We start from the raw sequence: 24,001 nt of genomic DNA, 5'->3' as shown, positions 1-24,001 counted from the left end.
GAAAAAAAACTGGAACGTGATTTGGCGGTTTGCAAGGCAGCGCTCTCAAAACACTCCCTCACCTTTTGCAGTGCGTGTCAGTGGGACTACTGTGTTCAGTGTTCGGTTCGCTCCCGCGCCCTACGGCCGGACGGGGACTGCCCTCCGTGGCAGAGCGATGACGCCGGAACTGCCGGGCTGTTCGGGAGACGCAAAACAAGAACCACACGGCCTGTACGGTTCTGCATTCAGTGGGTTCCATCCGTGCCGGAAATGTGTACGACTGGCGCAGTGTGGCATGGCACAAAAAACAGGACAAAAGGACGCGCCCCTGTCTACAAGAGATACTTTCTGCGAGGCGAAGACGAGGGCGCGAGTTCGGCACCAAGTGCCTTCGCCACAGTCGTCCACCGTAGGCAGCGGGGAGACGCGAGAGACACTGTCGCATTTACCGATTCGTCGAACGCCGCGAGAAAAGCCGGAAGTGCTTTGCTCGAATGCTTCAGCGTCTCTCCGGCGACGCACAAGAAAAACATCCCTCGATTCGCGGCGTCTAGTGTCCTGTGGATTCCCAGTTTCTTCTCGCTCTGCGCGAAGGCTCCTGACAGAGCCGCTGGGCTCCACAAAAAACGGTTCCCTCTCTGATTCTGTAGACGCGCTTTCCCTACGCACGCGACTCTAGAGGTGCGCCTTGATTTTCGCAAGGATCGACTCGGCCTGGGGAGGCTGAATCATCTCCTTGGCACTCGCAAACTGCTTGAACAGCTGGTCTCCGGAGTACCGGGGAACGACATGCACGTGCGCGTGGAAGACGACCTGACCGGCAGCCTTTCCGTTGTTCTGGAGTACGTTCACGCCTTCGCACCCCGTCGCCTGTGCAGCGCAAAAACACAAATGCAAAGCATGTGCGTCAATTTCTCACGCGCTGGGAGCTGTGCGCGACATCCGTCCCTAGTCACTGTCTCGCAGGATGCAGCCACGCTCTCAACACGTAAAGCCCGAGGGTTGTGAGGTTGAAGTCTTTTTCCCTGTTTATGGAACTGAAGAAGCAGAAGCCGAGTTCCCACCGCGGAAGGGCTTTAAAAAAACACACTTCGCTTTTCGAATCAGTCTTTTTCGCGTGCCAAACCTGCCATCCCTACGAAGCCTAGAGACGTCGCCATGCTGAGCATTCCGTTTGCCAATGTAGCGCACGCACCTGCTGAACCGCCCGGCAGAGCCGAGGAAGTTCCTTGTACAGATTCGCCGCTGTTTCCGGATCGAGGTCGAAGACAGACGCAACGTTCGCCTTTGGAATGAGAAGCGAGTGACCCTCGACTGCTGGAAAGGCGTCGAGGATGGCGATGACGTGCTCCGTCTCGAAAATCTGCTCGTATTTCACACACCACGGAGAAAACGTGTTCGTGAAACCACACCGAAAAGCGGTCAGTGCCTTGCGGCTCATGGACGCGCGCAATGCCTCGCTGGCGTCCACCTTTCCAAGCGGTAACTATCCTGGGGCCCGTAACACCACACGTTTCGTTGTACGTTAAAGGTACGAGACGTAGACTGGCGGTGGAGCCACCCGCTGCGTTCCACGTTGATACTCCGTTATCCATTTTAGCCTGACCTGCTGTGAACAACAAGAGTTTTGCGGCGCACGCTCCCGCTGTCAATCTCGTCCCCGCCCCCATACGCAAGGAGCAAAACGTAGGACCGTCCGAGGTGGAGATGAGGCGGTTGCCGATCTCACAGAACGCAGATTTCCCCCCACTGCCAGAGATCGTCAATTACCCCGGCATGGTGCACTCCGGCGAAACGGCCCGAAGAATCCCAGTCGGTTACATCGAAGCATGCACGCAAAGACCCGGAAACGCCGATGAAACTCCCGGCGCCAGGGCCGGAAAAACGAAAGTGACGCTCGAGCAAGAGACGATGCAGGAGAGTGTCTTGTCTGTGTTTAAGATCGAAGCAGCTCGGAGACACTGCCTTCGAGCGCAGATCAAGGTTTTAAACTGGCCGCTGGTCGTGGCTACGAAGGCGCAAGGAGGCATGGAGGCTCTGGAACACGGTGAAGTCTGGAGTTCCGCATATTTCGGGCAGTGTTTGCCGAAGTTTCCTGTGTATGTACGCATGTGTACATATGTGTATAATAGGTATAGAAAGATATATAGATATTTACTTAATCTACGCGGTGGATTTCCCACGGGTTTACCGGTGATTTCCAGGCTAGAGGACGCCGAAGTTCATATTTCTTACCTTGTGGCAAGGGATTTTGCCTTCGAGAATCTTTTTGAACACATTTTCAGGATCGTAAGCCACGATCTTCTGGCCGTCTTTCTTTGTCGCCGTCGCCATATTTCTGTGCGTTTGGTAACACCCTGCAGAAATGCTATTTGCGTTGTGTCTCGAGGAATCGCGCGGACCGTGAGAGTGCAGAGAGGAGGCAACAAAGCCAAGAGTTGGGGCAGAAACTTTCCGATTCGAAAAAGTTGGTAGATTTGACTGGGAACGAGGAACAACCCAGCCCGCCCGTTCGCTTCTTCGACTTGCCGCTTGGTGCGTCCACGGAGACGAGACGCCTGAACGCCGGTCAAAGGCTACCCGACTGTAAAAAGGTAAATTCAAACGGCTTAACGGGAACGGACAACAGAAAAGTGCTGGCACTTTCGAAAGAGTCGGAGACAACATGGCAGATGCGAGAGTGAGAAGCCTCACACAACTCGGTGCGCGCATCGAGCCGGCTTTGGACGAAGAGACGGTGACTAGCTGGCCAGGAAACCGACCGGAGAGGCGCGAAGCGTTTGCCTCGAACGCACCGTGTTTTTCGGCAGTGCACGGAGACTGAAGAAAATCGTCCCTCGACGACTTCAAGCACACGCTATGCGCATGTACGCAAAGAGCAGTTCCGGGGAATTCTGAGGGTGGAGACAAAGAGCACCTCTACGCGTTTTTCCATGTACAACCGAGGCATCTAAATACATCAGCAGGCAGGAGACGACTGAGTCTTGCCTGAATTATGGGCCTTTTTTGCGATACGCAAGGAGACCTTTCCTGCATGCAACAATTTGCGCCTAGAGGGAGTCGACACGTCTTTTATTCGGTCCCCCCACGAGGATCAGTCCCCACAACTGTGCCGATAATGCCCGGATCTGTCAGAGCGCTGGATTTACCTGCATGGGGGGGGAAAGAAAATCGTATTGAGAGGGGTATTTCCGAGCAACGACGCCTCTTTGTGCTTGGGGAAAAATCCACTTCGTGTCCTTTTCTTCTCTCTGGCCTCCTTCTTCTTTCGTCTCTGCCTGCGGCGCGACGTCTCTCGTTGCTGTCTCTTTATCTCCATTTTTGTAAAGATGCCGACGAAGCGCCGCAACGGCGGTCGCGCCAAGCACGGCCGCGGCCACTCTGCCGTTGTTCGCTGCAGCAACTGCGGTCGTGCCTGCCCGAAGGACAAGGCAATCAAGAGATTCAACGTTCGTAACATCGTCGACGCGTCCTCTCAGAGAGATCTTCGTGAAGCGTCTGTTTACAACAGTAAGCTCAAGACAGGGCCAGGCGAACCAACGGGCAGAGACGGGGCGCGCGTCCTCTCAACGCTTCTTCCCTCCTGGAAGAGCATGCGGGTCAACGGACGGGAAATTCACGGATTTTTCGTCTGTTGTTGACAAACCATGCCGGTCAAAGACGACGCAGTGTGGGAGGCGAAGCTACTTTCACGTGGCGCGCCCGTGCAGCTGAACAGCATGCGACAGGGTCAGAAGAGCAAGGGGGAATTTTCTCGGTTGCAGCGAAGCACAGGCGCAAGGGACGGTCTCTGCCGTCTGAAGTCTGGGAGGGAATTCATAACGGCGTATGCGCCCTGGAAAGAACCCTGTGGGAGTCTCCATGTATGGCCTCGAATCTGGAGACTGGGAGTTCTTCGAAAACGGCCAGAAAAGGCCACGTGGGCCACGGGTGTGAGGGACTGACACGTTGTAATGGCGCGCGAGGCGACGAATCGGATTGGTTTTCGGAGCGTGAAAGCCATGCTGCTTGAGTTTGCAAAACCCTGTTTGCGGGCAAGGTCGTCGCCGGGTGTCCCAAGCCGAAACGTATTCTTCTGGGACGCGGAGTCGCAGGCCACGCGCTTTCACAGGGTGTATCTGTGATAGGTGGGAAAGGGTATACTCGCTGGCACGATCGCAGTTGGTGTCGCATTTTGACATGGGGGGAGACGATCCCCCTCTGCAGGTTTCTGGGTTAGCGGTTTTTCTTCCCTTTTTGGAGAGTGGGGTAGGGCCGCAACCGTGCACCGCGAATTAATTCCGAAGGTCAGGAACGTGGCTGCTCGTGGGATGCCCGGCAGCGAGATGGCGGGCACCGACAACTAACTCCCTTCTGGAGTTTCGGGTTTTGTCCGGCCAGAAGTACGGGAGCGGGTGAAATCCAGCTCGGGTTCATAAGCGGCGGTTCGCGCATGTCAGAGCTGCGGTTTGCATTGGACGCGCCTTCTCGTGTTTGTGTTTTTCTGTGCAGCGTACACCCTCCCCAAGCTCTACATCAAGCAGTGCTACTGCGTGTCCTGCGCCATCCACTCGCGCGTTGTTCGCGTGCGCTCTGTGGAGCAGAGAAAGGTTCGCGAAAACCCCCAGCGCCGGCCTCAGGGCCAACAGGGCGGACAGGGTGGCAACAACTAAACACCCTGTGAAACAGTTGGATGGAAGGCTGTGAGAGGCTTGGCGTGGGGACTACCGCGACGTGTGCGAGAAGGAGCAGAAAAGTCGCCAGAGCTTTTGTTGCCAAGTCCAGGTCACAGAGCGGGTGGTAGAGAGGTTGCGGCCCGCACCACGAGAGAAGGCACTACTTGACACAGAGGCGCTTAACGTCGCTGGACGTTCAGCAGAAACGTGCTCGCACTCCCGACGACGAGAGGGGACCAGTTTTCATCGGGCAGAGGTCTTAGGGAATGTGTGCAGTGCGCAGCAGCAGCGTGTCCACGTGTTCCTATGCAACTGCAGTGATGGAACGATAAACTTGACCGCGCGTACGGCTCACCCTCAACTAGATATCTGCCTGCTGTAAGTCTACAGCATTGACGTTCGGTACGAGAAACGGACTTCGACGCCACTCCGGTTGGAGATGGCCACTTCGGTGATGCGTCTCCACTCACTTCTGAAAAACTAAGGGGTAGTGCGAATGCTAGGTAGACCACCTGTTCCATTAGTGTCCGTGCGCCTCGCGCTTGATAGCGATGGACCAAGGAGCTGTGTCGGCTGTTTCGATGCCTCCCCTGGTTTAACCCTGACATCGGGTGATGTCTGTGTCATTGCAACTGGGAAAGACAGTGGCGCCGAGTCTCAGTGCACAATATTTTGGGAAATCACCTAGACGTTCGCCAGTTTTGCCACTACCAGATGAAGTCCACAAGTGTTCCTGGCGACTGTCGAGCCGTCCTTCGTGGGACTTTGAGTTGTTGCCTAGAAGGCATCCACATCGTTTCGCGCCCTACAGAGTCGTTGAAACGGCAGACAACTCTTTACACCGAATCTTCCTTGGAGCGTGCACGCACCTGGTACTCAGCACCTGGATGAGTATGTCACAGAGCTAATGGAGGAGAGATCTGTAGATGCAAGTACGTTTGTTTCTTTTCGTCTTTCTCTCATTTTCGTCGGAGAAGGATCTCCAAGGTACTCGACCATCGCCTTGCTGAGTTGTGTTTCACGCCATCGTCGCGAGACTGGGACGCTCTCGTGCGAAGGGCCCATGTCAATCGAGCGCTGCAGGCGCGCTCACACGAAAATCCGGACCCCGTGAGCAAAAACGCAGGACAAGCAAGCTCACACATTTACATTGCAGAACACCCCGCCGGAAACACTTTCCGTTTTGTTGCTCCACGCCAACCGTATGCACATTTCGTTTCGCCCGGTGAATTTCTGTTTCAGTCAACTCGGTCGTTGCCCGTGGCACTTGCTGGTTTGACAGGCAGTAGAACAGTGTATGGCCCGGCCGTAAAATAGGGTGCATGAAAATGTTTATGGCACACGACATTTCGGACAGCAGTGAACATTCCCTCAGAAATACAACCCAGCTGCCGCACGCTTATCTGCACACTCCCACAAGAACAACGATCGAACAGGACGCGGCCTCCGCCCCTGCGTCCTCAAACTTCTATATCTGCGATGGAGGCACCTCAAGTTGCGAAAGGCGGTGCATCTCTCGCTGCTTGGCATCTTTGGAACCACGAGCCTGAGCGTACGTTCACAAAAGATGGGGCATATGGGCCGCACAAACAGGCACTGACCTGGGCAGCCAACTGAAGGCCTTTGCAGAAATTGCACGTCAGGGTTCTGTCTTTAATGCGGATGGTAGCAAACTTCATGTTCAGCTCCAAATCGTAGTTGGTTCTGACTGAGAACGGTGTGCAAAAGCAGAATAGATAGAAGCATATCGAATCTAAAGCCCAGATTATATTGTCCGTGGCAGGAGAAACGAATGGGCGTCTGCAGGCACTTCGCTTGGGGTGTAGTCTCTGAGACGCCACTCACACCGTAGAGGCTACCATGGAAGCTTCAGAGAAGGACTGATTGAAGACTGATTGAATTTGCAAAAGTCTTGCACTTCCATAATTCACATTGCTTATTAGCCAGATGGGCATATTTTGACACTACATCTAGTAGACAGTTTTTGTTGTAAGACTGATCGGAGACAATCTACTGATGTGGCAAATATCGAGAGATGTTTCGCCGGCCGTGCTGGTGTGTTTTTCAGCTCCTGGCCCTGTTGCCGATGTGGTACACGAGCTCAATCTTAATAATACCAGAAAAAAATGGAGACTCAGCCTTCGCTGAAATGACTCACCAAGATCAATTATAGCGCGGAACATCGAAGTGACTGCGGAGGCCACGAGGTCGCGCCGCATATAACAGCCCGCGGCTATGGGGACGGGGTTCAAGGCACTGCAGCGCCGCACGCAAACTTAACAGCAGAATCAGTGGCGATCCTTGAACGGGGCATGTTATTCGAAAGGAACGACGGAGAAAAGACAAAGGAAATGCCACCAAACTCCTGTGGTACAGAACCCAAAACGATCCTCGAGTCATTATCCGAAAAGCCAGAATCGTAAGTCTTTTGCCTCGATGAAGGTTGCCTGCTTGGACAACGGGAGGCCGGCAGTGCGTTTCGTTAAGAACAGAGTATGCAAAAGAAGAAGTATCCCCACAATAGGATCTCGCCGAGTTCTGATGCATTGTGCAGCACCGCATGGGCGTCAGCTGAAAAGCAAACCATAATGGCACCGCCCTATGAGTCGCTCCAAAGGAAACTCCTTTTGTTTCGCGTTTCTGTTCCTCCACCGACTACCCTGGAGAAGGTAGGACTGTGTGCCCGCTCACCACCGGCGAAGAGCTGAACCAACAGGCCTCCCCACGATCGCCTTGAACATGCACCCAGGTCGACCGCACTCTTTCATCTCAAAGGAACTGGTGTTTCGCTGTCGGCGTGCTACGCGTCTACCGGCTTACCCAGCTCGTGAATGCATATATATATATATATATATATATATATTTGTGCGAACATTACGGAACACACACACGAGCAGAAGTGCTTCCGAAGCGGAGCGCCTAATTGGAAACGGGCAAGCATTTTGCTTGTGAGTCTTCGACCTGGATACGAGCCATAAACAGAGGAAGTTGTTCTCCAATAAGCTCCTCTCAGATACCTACGTGTATCCCTGCTCCACACGGAACTGTGTTCCTCAGCAGCGCAAACGCGATAGTCCTGTCAAAAGGTGGTCCTTACGTCATTCTCTTCGTCTGGTAGATCGACCCTGAGATGTGCTGCCTGCGAATGTCTTCTTTCGGGTGTTGCCTGGTCAGTTCTTTCATAAGCGTGTCTGCTACAACGAAACGCGGAATAACCACTTCCTTCTCTCCTGCCGCGTGCCCCAGCTCAGGTATCTTTGGCGGTGTAACTTCGATTCTTCTCTCAAAAAGGAAAGAACCTGCGAACGCGAGGTTGACATCCTACGCTTGCGCAAACTCCTGTGAACTATAAGCAGAAAGTTGCTTCATTATGGAAAGTGTGGAATCCCGAAAAGAACTTTCGCTGAAGCGGCATGGGATCGCAGAGCCTGCCTCATGCCACCACGGCAAGGCTTTTCCTCTGTCCCTCAGCTTCCTCTCGTGAAATGCTTAATAGCTTCTCTACCCGGCCGGCAACCTGCATTCCTCCGTATCCCTAAGGTTCGTGCTGTCCCACACAAGGGTCCTCCCAAATTCTCGCGCGTAAGGAGAAGCCTAAACCGAAAGTCCAGAAAGCAAGACTCTGTAAAGTACTGGTAACTTCTGTAGCCGGTTTGCGAGTGTGCAGGGTCCCTCCCGCGGGAGCTAGGCTGTCACGTAAGCTCTCAAGGTAAAAAGGGACGTCTGTGCTCGTCTCAGACCGCGACGCCCACAATCCGTGAGAATGCACCTCACCGAAGTCTTTTATTGTGACACCCTTTCCCTGTTGCAGCTTCTCTGACAGGAAGTCACACATGGCGTCCCAGATCAGCAGAAGTTGGCGAGTTGGATCTGTTGGTGCAAGTTCCTCAGTAACTCGTCCTGAAGCGCATCCACGGAGTCAATCGACCGTGCAGGTTACAGGCTACACCACTGTTCCATTTTTCGTGGCTCGCTACAGACCGTGCATATCTTCAGAATCGGGTTTTGACCGAACGGCCTTTTTTTTCCGGATTGGTGAGGCACCGGAAAATAAGTAGCTGTTTTCACGCTGAGGTGGACTGTTCTGGTACACGTTTATGTATAGTGCTCACAGGTAAGCAAGGGTTCATACAATGATAAAACAGAACATGATTCTTCCCCGCATCACTGATATTCAGCCAGATGACAGAAGCTTACCTTGCGACTCCTGGTGTGGTCCTGGGTACTGCAATGGAAGGCGGAGCACGTGCTCCACCAACCCCCTGACTGAACGAACGCATCATGCACGCAGAGTGACAAAGATTCGAAGTGTGGTAGTCTCACACCGGACATGCTGGATGCGGCAGTCGCGCAGGCCCTTTCGTTTGCACGGGTCAAGGAACCAGGCATATCCTGTTTTGTTGCGCCAGCCACATGTACACTTGGTAGGTACCTGTATCTTTGATGAATGCCTATTAGCTGCCAGGCATTCGCGATAAGTTTTACACCATCCTAAATGAAGCTTTATACAGTCTTGGCGTGAACAATAGTGGCAGAATCGAGAAATGACCTTGATGGGTCTGCCATTCGAACACTGCACAAGAAACGCCCGCTTTCCGTAATTTGTCACCTGCATTGCCTTCATATGCTGTTCCTGGTGATACACGACAGTCCTGACCGCTCAATATACCCTCAGGCTTTTCAACGACTCGAATTCCCAACAGACGAGTTGTGCACACGGACGCTGCTTCGATCAAAGAACGGATGGACAACTTGCCAAACGGTCACACGCCCCACATTTCTCCTGCTGAGTCATCCTGGGGGTACTTTTGAAACCTGGAATTCGCAACGGACTCGGGAAGCTATTGTACAATACCGACACTGTCGCTTCGTGTGTGAAAGAGAATGCCTTCAACTGCTGCGTATGGCTCTGCCGTGCGACCGTACCTTGGACGGGTGGCATGGCTAACCAAGGAAGTGCTTGCTATTGTCAAGAAAACAGCTCCATACACCCCCAATTTTGCTTCGGGAATTTGAAAAAGAACTATTATGTTCCTCGTTGTATCGCAAAACAACGTGAAAGATTCGGTGGCGGTCCGGTAATTTCGGATGGCAAAAAAGTGGATTCTGAGAGGCGAACTCCCGCATTTGCCTTTTGCTACGCTCGTAGACAGTCAGCAGATTAGAAACCACCAATCTCCGGAATTCGTTGTATGCATGCACAGGGAGACAGGTGCTTGTTTTTGTCGAAAACGTGAGTGGAATGCCGGTATCGACGATTGTTGACGACGGGTATCGTGTCGATGTTGGGCACATGCACCGGCGCTTCTTTGTGAGAATGGGGCTGGAAGCGTAGGGGGCCCCGTTTCCATCATTTGGTCAACGATGCTTGAGATATGAGCCTACACATGGTGGGAAGCACGAGATCACGGAGAAACCTTTTCCTCGATAAAACGTCGACGAAGCGGAAAGTCCGCTCACCGTGTTCACGAATTCCGAAAGTTCCCGTCTGATTCCTTACCAGCATCTGTGTTGTATCCCGGCGTGCTTCTGATTCTAACGTTAAGGGGCACCAACAAACGACTGCTTGTAAACGATTTAGAGTGGCCACGGAAAACACATTTAAGGTCACGTGTGGCCGCCGATGCCCAAGAAGCAGGAACCGCAGTTCAGTCGAGGTCATGGCATCACGCAAAACCGCTGGCACGAGCTGCTGATAACGGAACGAGACAGCAATCGACGCAAAGTAAAACCCGAATTGTAAAGGTTGGTGTGGCATCGTTATGGGATAGGAATAGACGCCTATGAAGGAACCGACTCCACGGATACGCTTCTCTTTCAAGTTTTTTACACGTCTTCATTTCCTGCAGTATCGGTGTATCATAATCCCGATTAAAAGTCAACAGGCCGCGCATTCTTGGTTCCCTGTTATTCGAACAGATGCTTCTGAAGAAAAAATCACGCCCCACTGTTCTCGTACGCAAACATTTCCAAACTGTGCGTGCTGCACGACACTTTCTCAAGCCTGCGTCTAACATAGGCGTCGTTTTGGTACGGCTAGTGGTTGGTCTAACATGTGTGAGCACTTGGCCGGATGTTTAACCTTGCATCCGCTTTTGTCAGGAACTGTGGCGCGAGATGTTACGGTTCTGGGGTAGCAGATCATCATAACCGATCAACCGTGTACCAGGAGGACAGCTACATTTCGAAAGCAGTCCTTGTGGCCGGCGTCGAGAAAGATCCAGGTTCCTAACAGGACGATTAAGAGCACACCATTTTCTCGAGAAACTCTGGGCGAGAGGTTCCTCTTTGGCGGGCTGTAGGGAATCTCATCCTCTTCTTTGGTAGATTATTTGTCAACCGCACTTTTCAAACCTGCATCCGACCATGGAGAGGGTCGCCGATCACTACCTCACCACTCTCTCAAATGTACCGTCGGCTCCAAAATGGTCTTTTGGAGGCCGTCCACGCCCTGTTTCAGCTACGGCGACGCCAGGTCCAGGAGCGTATGAAACCGGAGGTCGGGCAGGGAGTCCCGCGGCTCCAAGCTATGGGTGAGCAAATCACGTTTGTGTGCTTCGAAAAACGTCCAGAAAAAGACAAGACACATTGCCAAGCGTGCAACTGAGACCTTCCATTTTTTCTGAACCCTCATTTGACCAAGGGGAGGAAGATGAATCTCGAAAGTTGTGGAGAGGTGCCATCAGAAATCTGGCGGCACATGCTAGGCTTTTCACTCAGTTCCATAGGACTAAAATTATCAGGGTTCCTAGTTAACGTCTGAGAACAGGTTATGCTCCGAGTCTAGTCGGAGCTCAGAATCCCCACCAGCTCTAACCCGTCAAGACAGTCGCTGATAGACCCGTCCCCTGTTGTGCCGCTAGCCCGCATGGATGGGCGCTGACACGCATCACATCCAGATCACTTCCAGCCGTCCCTCTACTGGGGAGAGCGGTCGCAATCAACAGAGAACACCCACCAAGAATAAATCCTCATCTACTCAAACATACTGTGCGCGTGGAGGGCATGAGGTCTCAAATGAGAGTACGCGTCGTCCGAACGAAGGACGCAGCCCGCCTTGCAGTGGGACGACGTCTGTTGCTCCACTGCTAAATAGTATGGCAAACCAAGTTCGGTTACAGAGGGGCTCAACCGCCGTCTGCTGTCACTTCACCTCCCGGGTTATGCTTTATCTCCGTAGTTTTGGAAGCGAAGTTCGAGGACGGTCACGTGCTCAGCCCTTCCCAGGGCCAGGCGCCTACGACCCTTCCAAGCAAAGTGCACGAGCTGCGCCGCAGTGGTCCATGGCAGGCCGTAGAGCGGCTACGAAGGCCGACTCCTCTCCAGGCCCTGGCGCGTATGACGCCAAACAGAGCTCGGGATCCCCATCGTACGGTCTGGGGACTGGCCAACGCAAAACGTTCTCCGCACCCAATACTCCAGGACCGGGGGCCTACAGTCCTCGGTATCTGGGCGACTCTTCACCTCAGTGGGGGTAAGCTTCTTCTGCAAAAGTGTCACATGATTCCGACATAAAACTGCTCTGCCTATAAGGATGGCAAGGCTCCCCAACTGGGGTGTGCCAGCAGGGACCACAAGCATATCGGGGAGTGCGGCCACGAAGCTCCAATTTGACCGATTTCAGGGCCAGTACAGTGTTTGCAAAAACCACGAACGGCAAACATAGTCACACACCAAACTGATATCACCGGCATGACAACGCGCTCAAGTTCTGCACTGTTCCATGCTTTATGGCAATGGAGGGACATGCTTGCTTTGCTGTCCTGCTGCGTAGAAACGCATTAAGGGGCAGCCTCTGTTGCAAAAACGACTGCGATACTAAACAGCTATGTGCCAATGGCTGCAGAGGCTATGAGGAAACTGCAGAACAAGCCGGTTATTAAAACTGCCCCCTCAGCGAATGTGCAGTGTGTTTTGGTTATATCGAAAGGGAATTGAGGTGCACGTATCCCACCACAGAACACACTCAGATGACTAGTCTCTTCCGGCATGGCAACAGATCGAAAAGAGACAACTCTGCTTCGGCTAGCTCACCTGCCAAAGAGGGCAGTGTTTGTCTCAAGCTCACTTCGTCTTCACGTGTGACTGGTCCCTCTGACTGTGCAAATTTAGAGTTAACAGGCGAAGCGAGATTCCGCGAAGAATAGGGGCACCGGGATGGTCCTTTTGGCCTTGCTATAGCCTGGGTTTCCTTGTACAGGACCGTCAATTCGTGTAGTCTCGCTTTGCTCCTTAGGACTGCATACGCATGACGGCGCCGCTTTTGCCACGAAACATCTCGCAGGCGAATTCCGGATTTTCCGAGAAGCACAGTCGCTGCTTTGTGTGCTCGAGTTGCTATTGCTGCAGCATAGGAACTCAAAGCCGCTCACGTGCGGGAGGCGTGTCGAAACTTGATGTACCCGGTCCCGGCACGTACACGCTGCCCAGCAGGCTTCAGGAGTCGCCGCAGTATTCGATGGGAAGCAGAGGCGAACAAAAAAGAAAGGACAACAGTCCGGGGCCCGGCGCCTACAACCCACGTTATCCCGAAAGAGATGCTGGGAAGTACAGGTTCGTTTCGAGCACCTAGCGATCGTCCTATCTGCCAGCAAGAGATCTTTGCGGATCTGCTGGATAGCGTCGGAAGTCCGAGGGCGCCCCATCGCCTTATGGACGGAAACTGTTCGTCACTTGCCGCCAGTGGAACGGTAGTGGTGCCCTGTACATTTGCTGGTGCTTGAAAGTGGACCATTCCATTCACTGATAAAATTGCACCGTGTGTACACATGGATGAAGAACAAAGCGACCTTCACAAAGTGGCCCTGAGAGCGGCTCTTCTGCTAGAGAGGATGCACGCAACATGCCTGGAATGACCAGCCACTAATATACAATTACCCAAGATACATTTATCTATCGCAGGCTCGGTCTAATGTCCCGTTATACTATATGGATCACATGGTTAATGAACAGTAGAAAACATCTGCAGATATACTGGACGTCTCCGCTTTGTTCACTTGGTCCCAGCTTCGGCGTGAAGACGGCAGCCTCGAGACCGGGGGGCACGACACCGGGACCGGGCGCATACAACATGATCGGAGACATAGCGAGTCCGAAGAGCCCGCAGTGGACGTTCGGCAGTCAAGTCCGAGGAAAGAGTTACTCCACGAGCTTGCCTGGTCCTGGGCAATACAATCCCGAAAGCAGTCCTCGAAGGCGTCCTCCTGCATGGAGGTACGAGCTGACAATATCTGAACATTTGGACAGATTGAGAAGTGTTTCTCTTCGACCGCTCTGTACCTGGGCGGCTCTCGTTCGTGTCCACAAACAACTGTTCGACTTGATAGGAATAGCGGCGTCTTCCCTGACTGCCACTACACGTAGCCCCACACCACGGACACCCTATCCCACTGCATACCCGCTCTTTCCATCACTCGTTCGGACAAAATGAAGAGCCGAATAGCAACAGATGGAGCACCATCCGAGGCAGTGCGGCGGAAAACGAGAGTGGCTGCACAATCCCCTGGGTTCACAGTTCCCGTATATCGCGGGAAGGTTGAACCATTAACCGCGCACGTTGTTTGTCTGAAAGGAAAACGTTTTCCCCGACGCATCGTCTGCTTCCTTGCGGCTCCGCGTGTTGTTCGAGAGTAATCTGGACCGACACACGCATCGAGACAAACCGGTGGCGCTCGCTCCGAATTTCAGGGATCCCTAGGACACGCCCGTCAACTGCCTCTCGCGGCTGACGACTCGACAGGCGGCCAGAAAGGGATGAGCGGACGAAACTAAATCGCAACTCAAAACTTGACACCATTTAGATGACAGTATCACCACGATGGCATGGACAAGCAGAGATTCCGAGTATTCTAGAGCGACATCAGTAGACCACCGGTAAATACCACTTTTGCGATATACTCTGGGCACAGCCGAGTTTGTTGATGACATGGAGTCGCTCTGCCTTTCCCCAGCCTCGGTGGCGGCGGCGAACGAGGATTTTACTCCAGAAGAGACGGGCCAGCCCCTGGAGCCTACAACATTCCCAGCAGCTTAGGCGAAGGAGCGAAGTAAGACGAACGGTTGCCGTGAAATGCTCCTTCTGGGAAGTGTCGTCAGTAAACAGCATTTCTGGTAGAGGTATCCACGCCCCTAGCTGGTCTCCCTTTCGGTATTTCAACTAACTGAGAGTTCTAAAGGACCAGGCGCCGTAGAAAGACTGCAAACTGACAACCGAACGTCCGTAGCGTGAAGATACGCAAAAGGTTTTGAGAGCGAAAGCGGACGGAATGTGGGAATGAATTGAGAGGCTGCGAACAAAATCTGGGGCCGCACATGTGAGAAAACAAATAACGGTATCAGCTAGCACACACGGATTATGAGGGGTGAGGACAATCACGCCGACGTACCACCTTCTCAGTTGAATCCATTACGACCGGCACAAGTGACCCGATATAACTACTAGGGTGTTAGGGACCAGCAACTGATATCACCCCAGGGGAGCGCTACCGTCATCGCTCAGTCAAGACCTGACACCTACGGCATGACTGAACTCCGATTGTCTGCTGTGATACTGGAAATCGTGCGGATATGTAAGACAGGCCGCCTCATGGGCGACGTTGGTTTGCACCTATTCCCCATGTCCCCTGTACAACAGGTACTCACTGGGAACGGAGAAGAGAGACTCTTTCGGCACGAAACAAGACACACCTGGTACGCCACAAGGCTTTGAGACTACAATCGTCTCTTTTCAGTCACGAGCAGTCCAGGGACAATGCTATTTAGAGGCGCGGCATCAGCCAGCTTTTTTGACGCCACGTCTGAAACTTTGCCCTCACGAGGTTAGGCATTCTTTCCTGTTTTAAGTTCTTCAGGCCAGCCTGCTGATTAATGAGCCTATATGCTCATAGCACTGCAGCTCAGCCCATGGTTCTGTCGCCGGGTTTAGCTTCCTGTTGTCTTACTGTTCGACGGGCTTCTGTCCTGGTTTCACGCGTTGAGGCAAGAATGGGGATCTCTGGCGAGTTTTGCTGAGTAGGCTTTCTTGTTAAACTAAGGTCCCTGGCAGCGGCCTCTGCTAGGCTGGTGACCGTCGCTTTTCCATTTCTTTGGTATCCTCGCGAAGAGCCATATACCTGCTATCGTTTCAACAGGACCGTGCACTTACGACCCTCGCGCCCCGGAGGACTCGCCGAAATGGGGTTTCGGAACCTCTCAGCGCAGCCCGCTTTCCGAGATTAGGAAAACGCCAGGTCCAGGTAGGCGTTTTTTGCTCAGAGTAGCTTAGCTTGTTCTTTTTCTTTTCTGTCTGTTCCTGTTCTTACTCCAAATGTGTGCAGGGAAACCCTCCGTCGCATCCACACGGACAGTCATCTTCGTGGGCGACGTGTTTTCCCCTAGGATGTGGTGTTCCTATTCTCTGTTTTTCGGATGTGGTCCGCTTGCCAGAGCATGACTGCTGTTTTGTGACTTTCCAGGAAAGCACTCCTATACAGTGCGTGTATTTCTAACAGCAGAACGATTCCCTTTTTCAGTTCAATACGTACGGGGTGTTTGGTTAAGAAGCCGACTGGAAAATGGACGAGACGTAGTTGGTAAAAGTTCAGGTTCGTGGCCTGGAATGCATCAGGACATAAGTCCATTCTTTGCTTGCCCATGGACAGGGACATACAATCCCAGCGAGAAATCACACGGGCCCCAGTGGACATTTAATCCGAGAAGAAGTGACAACGTCGCGGGCTCAGGGTAAGATGACTGTCAGACCGAGACTGAAGTCTGCTAATGCCGCAAGCAGTCCACACCACAGGGGCCGATGCCAGCAACGCCCTTCCTCAGCGATATCTGTAGTGAGAAGTGTCCCTGGAAGGTGGGCGACAAGGCACTTGTAGAGGTAACGTAGTTTCGAACGCACACCATGATGCTGGGAAGCCAAATTCGCAGAAGAATCAGACGTTAACCTCAGAAGCCTGTGCGGGGGCCTGAAAGGTGCCATTCGGGGGGCTCTTTGTAGATATCGCAGCGTCTTGGGTGCACCAGGGGAAGTGACTGAACAGATATAAGTCTATTTGCAGAAGCGTAGACACGACGATTCATGCATCTGCACTATACACTGAAGCAGCGACCGAGAACAAATTGCTGGCAGCCGTGTGCTATGCATGAAGAACCATCCGTGCATCACAACATTGCAGATGGGGCAGGTTTTCTTCCCGGTCGTAGATGTGTACCGGGGTCACAGATTGCGAGTTGTTCCTATTGACTAGCTTCCTGCTCGTTGGGTATGCTGTTATAGAACACACGATGCTGCCGACCTCAAGCAATAGCAAGACCACGCTACCCTAGGAAAAAGCTCGGAATTCTCAACCAGCTTTTCCGGGAGGTACATAATGCGCCCCTGTGACGCTCCTGCTTTCTTTTGCCCGATTTTTCGCAGTTTCAGGAAACGTGACAACGGGGGAAAACTGGGCACGATTTATACAAATTTCGGTTATTGATAACCGTGTCCAGTGAGTAACGGCCATGGCTTTACTGGCCTGTGCACAGTGCTTGAAAAACTTAACAGACAAGATTGGGTCAGGTGGACGGCTAGAAGGCCGAGTGCAACTTTCGGCACTTCATTGAGAACCAGCCTCCTTTTTGCGGATGGGACTTTACAGCAAGGCCGATCCGCACAATGCCTTCGTACATTATCTAGTATTTCCAGAACGTCTTACCCATCGACCTCACAACTGTAGTTCGAAGTCAATATGCAGGCGCCCATTCTCGGGTGAGAGGCAGCGCCGAGCCACGCCGATTTTTACGCGTTCGCGGAGCATGGCCCTCGTGAGCTCGGAAGCGTTTTTACCTTTCAGTGTGCACAGCGACCTGTGCATCAGCCGCTGGTGATGGAATGACAGAGTGGATCAGGTCTAACTCTGCTCCTCGGCTGCACGCTATCAGCGTCGTTTGCTATCCGTGTACGGTACCACTCCAGAATTCGCTCCCCAATATATCCTCCCTTTATAGCTGATCCCCTCCTAAGAGAATCACCAATTAAGGCGCCGTAGCAGCTCTCTCGGTGCAAGCTAATAACTCGTTGTGGAATTGTAGTGTCGTACTCTGCCCCTTTATCTGCATTAGGGGCGAGTGCTTTTCTGCGTACTTCTATGAAAATCAGGCGGCATGTGGTACGATACGTGCAACGATAATAGGGATCCGATTCCAAAGAGTGCTCGAATAATCGAACGCCTCCGGTGAGCCTTTCAAGACAGTCTGAGAGAAAATGACTTTGCCGTTTCCTTTTACTCTCATTTTCATTGGCCAGGCTACAAATCCAAATGTGCCTGACCTGTCCGGCAACCATTGAACTGCGCTTTCATTACTGTCCTCGGCTACGGCACAACTGCTGAAAAGCCTCCAACGAAACGCTGAGGACAACCGAAGATTATACAAAACCTTTTCCTTTGTCCTTTTTGTTCTGAAAACAAAGAATGCACCGAGCACATTGCATTACATTTTTGGGACCTAAAAAGCGTGCTCGAAGGAGTGTGTTCGGTCAAGAAACGCCCCGTCCTGTGCTCGCATAGTGAATGGAAGCGATCTTGAGCGGAGGAAGGAGCGTCCTTTCCCGGTTCGTACCGGCCATTCGTACCGTCTCCTAATGGCCTTGCCGAATGGTATCAGCCGGAGGCTGCGACATCGGGGATGTCGCCTCAGAAGACAGTTGAATCTTACAACAAATACAGTCAGTGTTCCCACACCAGATATGATACACGTGCATGCCAGAACAATCCAACGCGGTTACCGGAGAAGTACGGCCATCAGAGCGACGGACTCTGACTGCTGGCCACAGCACGTTCCCTTGCTACATGAAAAGCCCTTCTGGAGTCCCGCCTGCAAGCGTGCGCCATCAAACTGCTGCTTGGGCTTCTGTTCGGCAAACAGCTTCGAGCGCGCTTCCAAGCACTGCACTTTACTTTGCGTGCTTGACCGGGTTATTTGGGCAGCATTTTTACCGATCTTATCCCGGCAGGGGTCTGATGAGAAAGGTGGGGAATGATCTTGGGGAGGAATGGTTGCTAAACTCTTCCCGTTGGAAAACCAAGCCGAACTTCGTGCAGAACGCACCTGACACAAACACTGGGGCCAGCATTTGACGAAGGGTAGGGCCACAATGCGTTTCACCCCACCCGGCTCAATAACAACGGGAGCTCTGGTGACGAGAGAACATTCCAGTTCTTAGGTGTCCGCCTACACATCCTCATCCACCGCGAAAATACCTGAACATACAGAAGAAGGCCCTGGCGTACCCGTCTCACAAAGAGAGGAACTGTGCCGATTTCTCTCCTTTACGAGGGACCCTGAGGAACCCTCCAAGCTTGGTCTCGGGGATGGCGGGAGAAAAGGGTTGCCCACGCAACTTCGAGCCAGCATTTGCGCCTCTGTGCTCCGCATTCCCTGAGTATGGGCACATTTTATCCTACCTAGTGCCCTGGCCAAACGCTGAACACCCTGCTACTGCATGGTCCACCGCTTCATCCATCGGCGGCCTCACACATCTGTTCTGCCATCCGCATGGTACTCAGTTTTCCCTCTCGCGTTTTTGCACTCGCACCTCCGCCTTCGTTGTCTTGGTTTCCATTTAAGGCGCACCTCTGCTTTCCACCGAACAGAGCACCCTCCGCATGTTGAAAGATTGGCTTCCAACTCTACCACCTGACGGGGATAGTGGAAGCTTCGGTGGAGGCAAATGAACCCCGCAATAAGGTAGCTTCTGAGAGATCCGAATGGAACAGGATTTTCAACTACGCAGCACCTCTCCAGCTACACGGTGTAAAGGTCACGTTGACGAAATCATGCGAGATAATAGACAGGTGGAGGGGAAAGCATCACCGGAGAAGGGACGGTTGTCACAATAGCTGGAGGCGGCGTCAAAACCGTCACTTTTGGAGGGGGGGGTGCGACAGGAATGCAAACATTGTAGACTGGAGTCGTTGTGACGCACAGTGCTGGCTGCTGGACGTTGATCATCGCAGGCTGAGCGACTGTCACCTGCTGTGGAACGACGTAAACTGGCGACGTAATCAAAGCCATCTTTTCGCGAAAAACGGCAGTGAGTTCCCAGGAACTAGAACTGAGTGACCTGTCAGCGTCACAGAGCAATAAAGGTGGACGCAAGACGTTCAGGGAGTAACAAGCTGCGCACGCTCTCTCGACTGCGACACAGATATTCGCCGAGAACACAGCTGCAGGTGCTCGGAGATATATTTGTCTGTTTTCCGTGGAACCTCCGTTTTTTTCCTTGGCGCAGAAATGACTTCCGCATGAAATAACAAACACGTGAAATCCCTTGATACAGAAAAAAACGAACGGCTGAAGAAAAAACAAGTGTCAACGGAAAAGCGGTGCCGTGGCCATCATCGACTACCAGCAATCGAGAGGTCAGCCAGAGAGTCGCAGCCAGCTGGAACGGTTCCACTTGTCGGCGTGGCACCCGCGACGCTGGTTTCGTAGGAAAGCCGCCAACGTGCGCCCCCTGTGCTGGCCGTAGGAGAGTCAAGCGACATGAAGACACATGCGGAAGTTTCGCACTCTTTTCAAAGGCAACGCTTCCGAAACTCGGAAATCAGAAAAGAGAAGGAACGAGCTGTACACAGGCGCAGCTCTCCTGGCGAAGAGACAGAGATGGAAAAAAGAGGCTGAGCGTGTGCGGAAGGATTCTCGTCTATACAGATTTCGTATCGCAGTTGTTGCCGCGAGACACGGGCTCCCCGAAAATCCAAATACAGACGCAGGCGTTTCGATACATGCTGCCAGCACCGGTTTAGTCAACGGATGTCTCCATCCTATTACGGATCGGCGTCAGGTGAGGATGCGGCGCGATCCTATCCCGATGTGAAACACGATGTAGAGAGAATTCGGCGGAATTACGTAAAGTCGTGGGTTCTCCGTTGTGCTTCGATCTCTTGGAGAAGGTTGCTTCCATCTCCACAGATTCTCTAAGCACTCGACAACCAGTCCCTGCCGCTCGAACCCCGTTTCCCAGTACTCGAACGGTTTGTCTTTTTCCAAGTGGAAAGAAGTCGAAAATGAGGCAAACATGTTTCTATTTCGTGCATTTTTAATCCGCGGTGAACTGTATCCATGCAGAATGTCGCCACACGTCCAACGAGGCACTTCGAGAAAAGTGATATGCACAGGACACAGAAATGAACAGCCAATGACGTGTCCTGGAGCCCTGCACAGACGTTTGCTGTTCAAAGACGTAGCAGGGTTCCGAAGACTCTCATAGACCAGATTCCACAGGTTTCGCCTGGATAATTAGGCTGGATTACGAATTCTACCTTACAATCCGTAAAATCAGGAAGGTGAAATACAGGTCAGGTTCGCTGTGAAGCGCCTTCACGTTGTCTTGGTGCCACGCACTTACTCGGTTTTTCTTGTGAGGGCAGCAAGGCAGTTTTTCTCCAAAGTGGAACGCGCTCCAGTCGGAAAATGAGTCGCGAGAGGGAGGTGACGTTCTTTGAGGGTGCGAAAAAGGCACAAAAGGCTCGTTCATGCACTAGACGCCAGCTGTATGGAGTCAGGCAGCACCAGAGGCTCTATGAATTAGATAAACGAATGGACTGCGGCCCCGTTCTTGCTCGTCGAAAACAGAAGAAGCGAACGAAGCCGTGTTCTATCCCTATTGCCGCTGTATCAGATCCTGTTTCGATGTGGTCACTCTGCGGATGTTGAAAGCTTGTAACCAAGCCTCCGAACATTCGAAATTCTCGAAATTCATCTCGTTTGTTCTCTTTTTCTCTTGTTAACGGTCTAGGGTTCAGCAGCAGTCGCGAGACAGCAGGCATCACTTTGGATTCTGCGGAGCAGCAAAATGTTCAACCTGCATAAGCAGACAGTTTAATTAGGCACGTGTAATAGAGTTATGAGGAGTAATAACTTACAACTGCTGGACCCCTACGCTAGTCGAAATTGACATCGATCCGTCGCTATCGCGGGCTCGGATTCCAGGAGAAGCAATATGCCTGTGGCTGACGGCACGGGGCCGCGTGACCACGTCCGTACGATAGATGGCGCTTTGTGAGGGCCATCCTCCAACGGTTTCTGGACGGCTTGTCAAGAATGCTGTATCCACCAGTCCTCCCTTACTTCGCGCACCAAGGATGACCCCGCAGTGCCTTCGCAAGTCAAACGTTCAATCCCTGGGAGGGCGCTCGTAGAATTCGACTCCTTTCCGTTGCCCGACTGTTCGGCTGTGTACAGCGCCTATCGAGTGCACAATGACGTCGGCTTCAGCAGTTTAGACTCTTATCTAAGCTATCTGGCTTCGAAGGCAAAGTTAGATGAGCAGTTTCAACCGCTTTGACTGAGTATGTCTCGTGACTACGAGTCAAGCTATGCCCATACTCTCTTGTGGTCATCAGCAGCGGCTCAAAAGTTCAGGGATAACGCTAGACGCCACATCCCGCACTACGAAACGGATCGAGTTCCCTTTTCTAGGCACCTGGAATGAAGGCCAGTAGGCAGAATCACGCGCATGTGAGGCGTTAAAAGTTGTCGGGGTGCACCCTCGATCCGCGGACTCGGATTTCTGATTCCTACCGCGAACCCTCGGACAGCTGCGACAAACAAGACACACTGTGACCAATGCTGGATCTTCCCTGTGCCGTTGAACATTCACACACCTTCCCTTTCAACAGCTGTGGTTTGTGTGGAGTACGAGGGGATCAGGGGGGACATGCAGCGCAGGCATTGGTTGATCCGTGTTACTCTCGAGTTCCACAAAACAGTAGTGTCACCTGCGTCCCCAGTGAAAACCATTGCTTCTCTTTTGAAAAACAGTAAAGCGACTGAGCCATGCGAACAAAAAATCCCTGAGTGCCAGCGGCAAGACCCCCCGCACGGCGCGTGTAAATACACGTACGCCGTGCGCGATTACATATCGTTCCTTTCAGTCTCGATTTCTCTTCCTTACCCCTTTTGCAGGAGTGTACAACAGCTTTTCCCATTATTCTTGGTTTTGGCAGGAGGCGTTGAGCGTTGCGCAGCTCTGCAGTTTCGATCCGGCTCTGATTTGGAACAGGGTTTCTAGACGCACTGCATGCACATCCCGGAAACCAAAGGTAACTCCCTGCTGAGTTTTTATCACTCCGTCCGGTTTACGCAGGCCACTCCGACACCATTTCTTCCCGTTTTCTTTCACTGCAGTAAACATACGGCGGCGACACAGTTTTTTTTTGTCTCGCCAGGGGTGCTGAGGAGAAAGTTGCGTTGTGAAGCGGCTTTTGTACTTTTTTCTCGTGTTCCTCGGTCCACTTCCCCGTGCATGCCGCTTCGGAGCTCCCTCCTCTGTGTCGCCGAAGGCGACTTCGAACACTCTGGACTGCAATTTCGAACTTCCCCCTTCGACGCGCTGTCACGGCCTCTTTCCATTCGTCGGTCTGATTGCGCTTTTTTCGTTTTCGAGTAAACTGACCCCGGTCGCTTGCAGTACCGTGCCCCGATATCTCTAGTTGACCGCCAAGAGAGGCGGAAGAGATCTCGCGGCTGCATCACTCCCAAGGCCTCTCGGAACAACTTTTCTTCTGAAGCAAGGAAGCAACACGAAGGAATTCGTCTGAGATCCTCGGATGCACAACCTTCCTTCTGTCCTTTGAGTCCGGTATGCCAACCAAAATCCAAATCTCTCCTCCGTTGTCCCAGATTGTCCCAGATTTGCGATGCACTCCTCACGCCTCCAGAGGGATCGAGTGATCGACGAATGAACTGAGGCGTGTGAAGGAGTCTCATTCTTTGCTGCTTCATCGACCACAACTCTGTCCTGAGTTCGTTGCCTCTTCTCGGCCTGCGCCCCGTTCGTGTCCGGCCCCCGCTTTTTTGCTTCCTTCGTCCCCTCGCCGCGTTTCCCTTCGTCACTCGCGTTCTTTTCCGCACGAAGCGAATACCTGTTTTTGTCCCTGAGACTTCACGCAGTGCGTTGACTCCGCGCGCGTTCATCCTTGCGTTTTCGACCACGAGCCACCCCCTGCGGACTTTCCCCACCGCTCAGAATTGTCTCCTCCGCAGAGGCGACGTCTGTTCCTTTTTCACAACGACGCCGCCTTGTCTTCTGATGCGCAAACCGCCATTCTTCATTTGCACTTTCATCGAGATCAGATCAACACGGACTCGTGATCTCCGTTGATAACCAGCAGTCTCGGCCCGCTTCTTTATCTGCTTCTTCTCGGCCGGAGCCAGAGCACCTGTTTTCGCCAACTCGAATTCCCGTCGTGGCCGTCTTCTATAGCGGCCGCGCTCTTTCCGTTTGGTGAAGTCCTCGTGCAACGCCATATTCACGTTTCGCACGTTTCTTGGGCGACAGAACCCGTCCGTTCCCGGTTCACTCTTGTGCCTATTCGCCGGCCGGATTC

General features: G+C 52.8%; 4 protein-coding genes across 4 annotated transcripts; 2 read left to right on the top strand and 2 right to left on the bottom strand.

Moving 5' to 3' along the window:
* Positions 1 to 657: 657 nt before the first annotated feature.
* Positions 658 to 2,316, bottom strand: NCLIV_018300 (HIT family protein, related; the record flags this gene model as incomplete). Its single annotated transcript, XM_003882023.1, has 3 exons — positions 658 to 852; positions 1,178 to 1,345; positions 2,218 to 2,316. 3 exons carry the CDS (start codon positions 2,314 to 2,316, stop codon positions 658 to 660), a joined length of 462 nt encoding a protein of 153 aa, XP_003882072.1.
* Positions 2,317 to 3,311: 995 nt separating this feature from the next.
* On the top strand, positions 3,312 to 4,634 carry NCLIV_018290 (Ribosomal protein S26E, related; the record flags this gene model as incomplete). Its single annotated transcript, XM_003882022.1, has 2 exons — positions 3,312 to 3,492; positions 4,474 to 4,634. The coding sequence occupies 2 exons, from the start codon at positions 3,312 to 3,314 to the stop codon at positions 4,632 to 4,634; spliced, it is 342 nt and encodes a 113-aa protein (XP_003882071.1).
* A 1,493-nt stretch (positions 4,635 to 6,127) lies between these two features.
* NCLIV_018280 (conserved hypothetical protein) lies at positions 6,128 to 9,579 on the bottom strand (the record flags this gene model as incomplete). The annotated part of the gene is made up of 6 exons (XM_003882021.1): positions 6,128 to 6,345; positions 6,796 to 6,893; positions 7,735 to 7,936; positions 8,412 to 8,537; positions 8,835 to 8,903; positions 9,564 to 9,579. 6 exons carry the CDS (start codon positions 9,577 to 9,579, stop codon positions 6,128 to 6,130), a joined length of 729 nt encoding a protein of 242 aa, XP_003882070.1.
* Positions 9,580 to 11,920: 2,341 nt separating this feature from the next.
* NCLIV_018270 (hypothetical protein) lies at positions 11,921 to 14,067 on the top strand (the record flags this gene model as incomplete). Its single annotated transcript, XM_003882020.1, has 3 exons — positions 11,921 to 12,111; positions 12,987 to 13,190; positions 13,644 to 14,067. The coding sequence occupies 3 exons, from the start codon at positions 11,921 to 11,923 to the stop codon at positions 14,065 to 14,067; spliced, it is 819 nt and encodes a 272-aa protein (XP_003882069.1).
* Between the last annotated feature and the right edge of the window lie 9,934 nt (positions 14,068 to 24,001).

This window comes from Neospora caninum, chromosome VI (genome assembly GCF_000208865.1).
Source record: "Neospora caninum Liverpool complete genome, chromosome VI".
In the NCBI taxonomy this organism is placed as follows: domain Eukaryota; phylum Apicomplexa; class Conoidasida; order Eucoccidiorida; family Sarcocystidae; genus Neospora; species Neospora caninum.
This window is presented reverse-complemented; position numbering and strand designations above follow the sequence as displayed.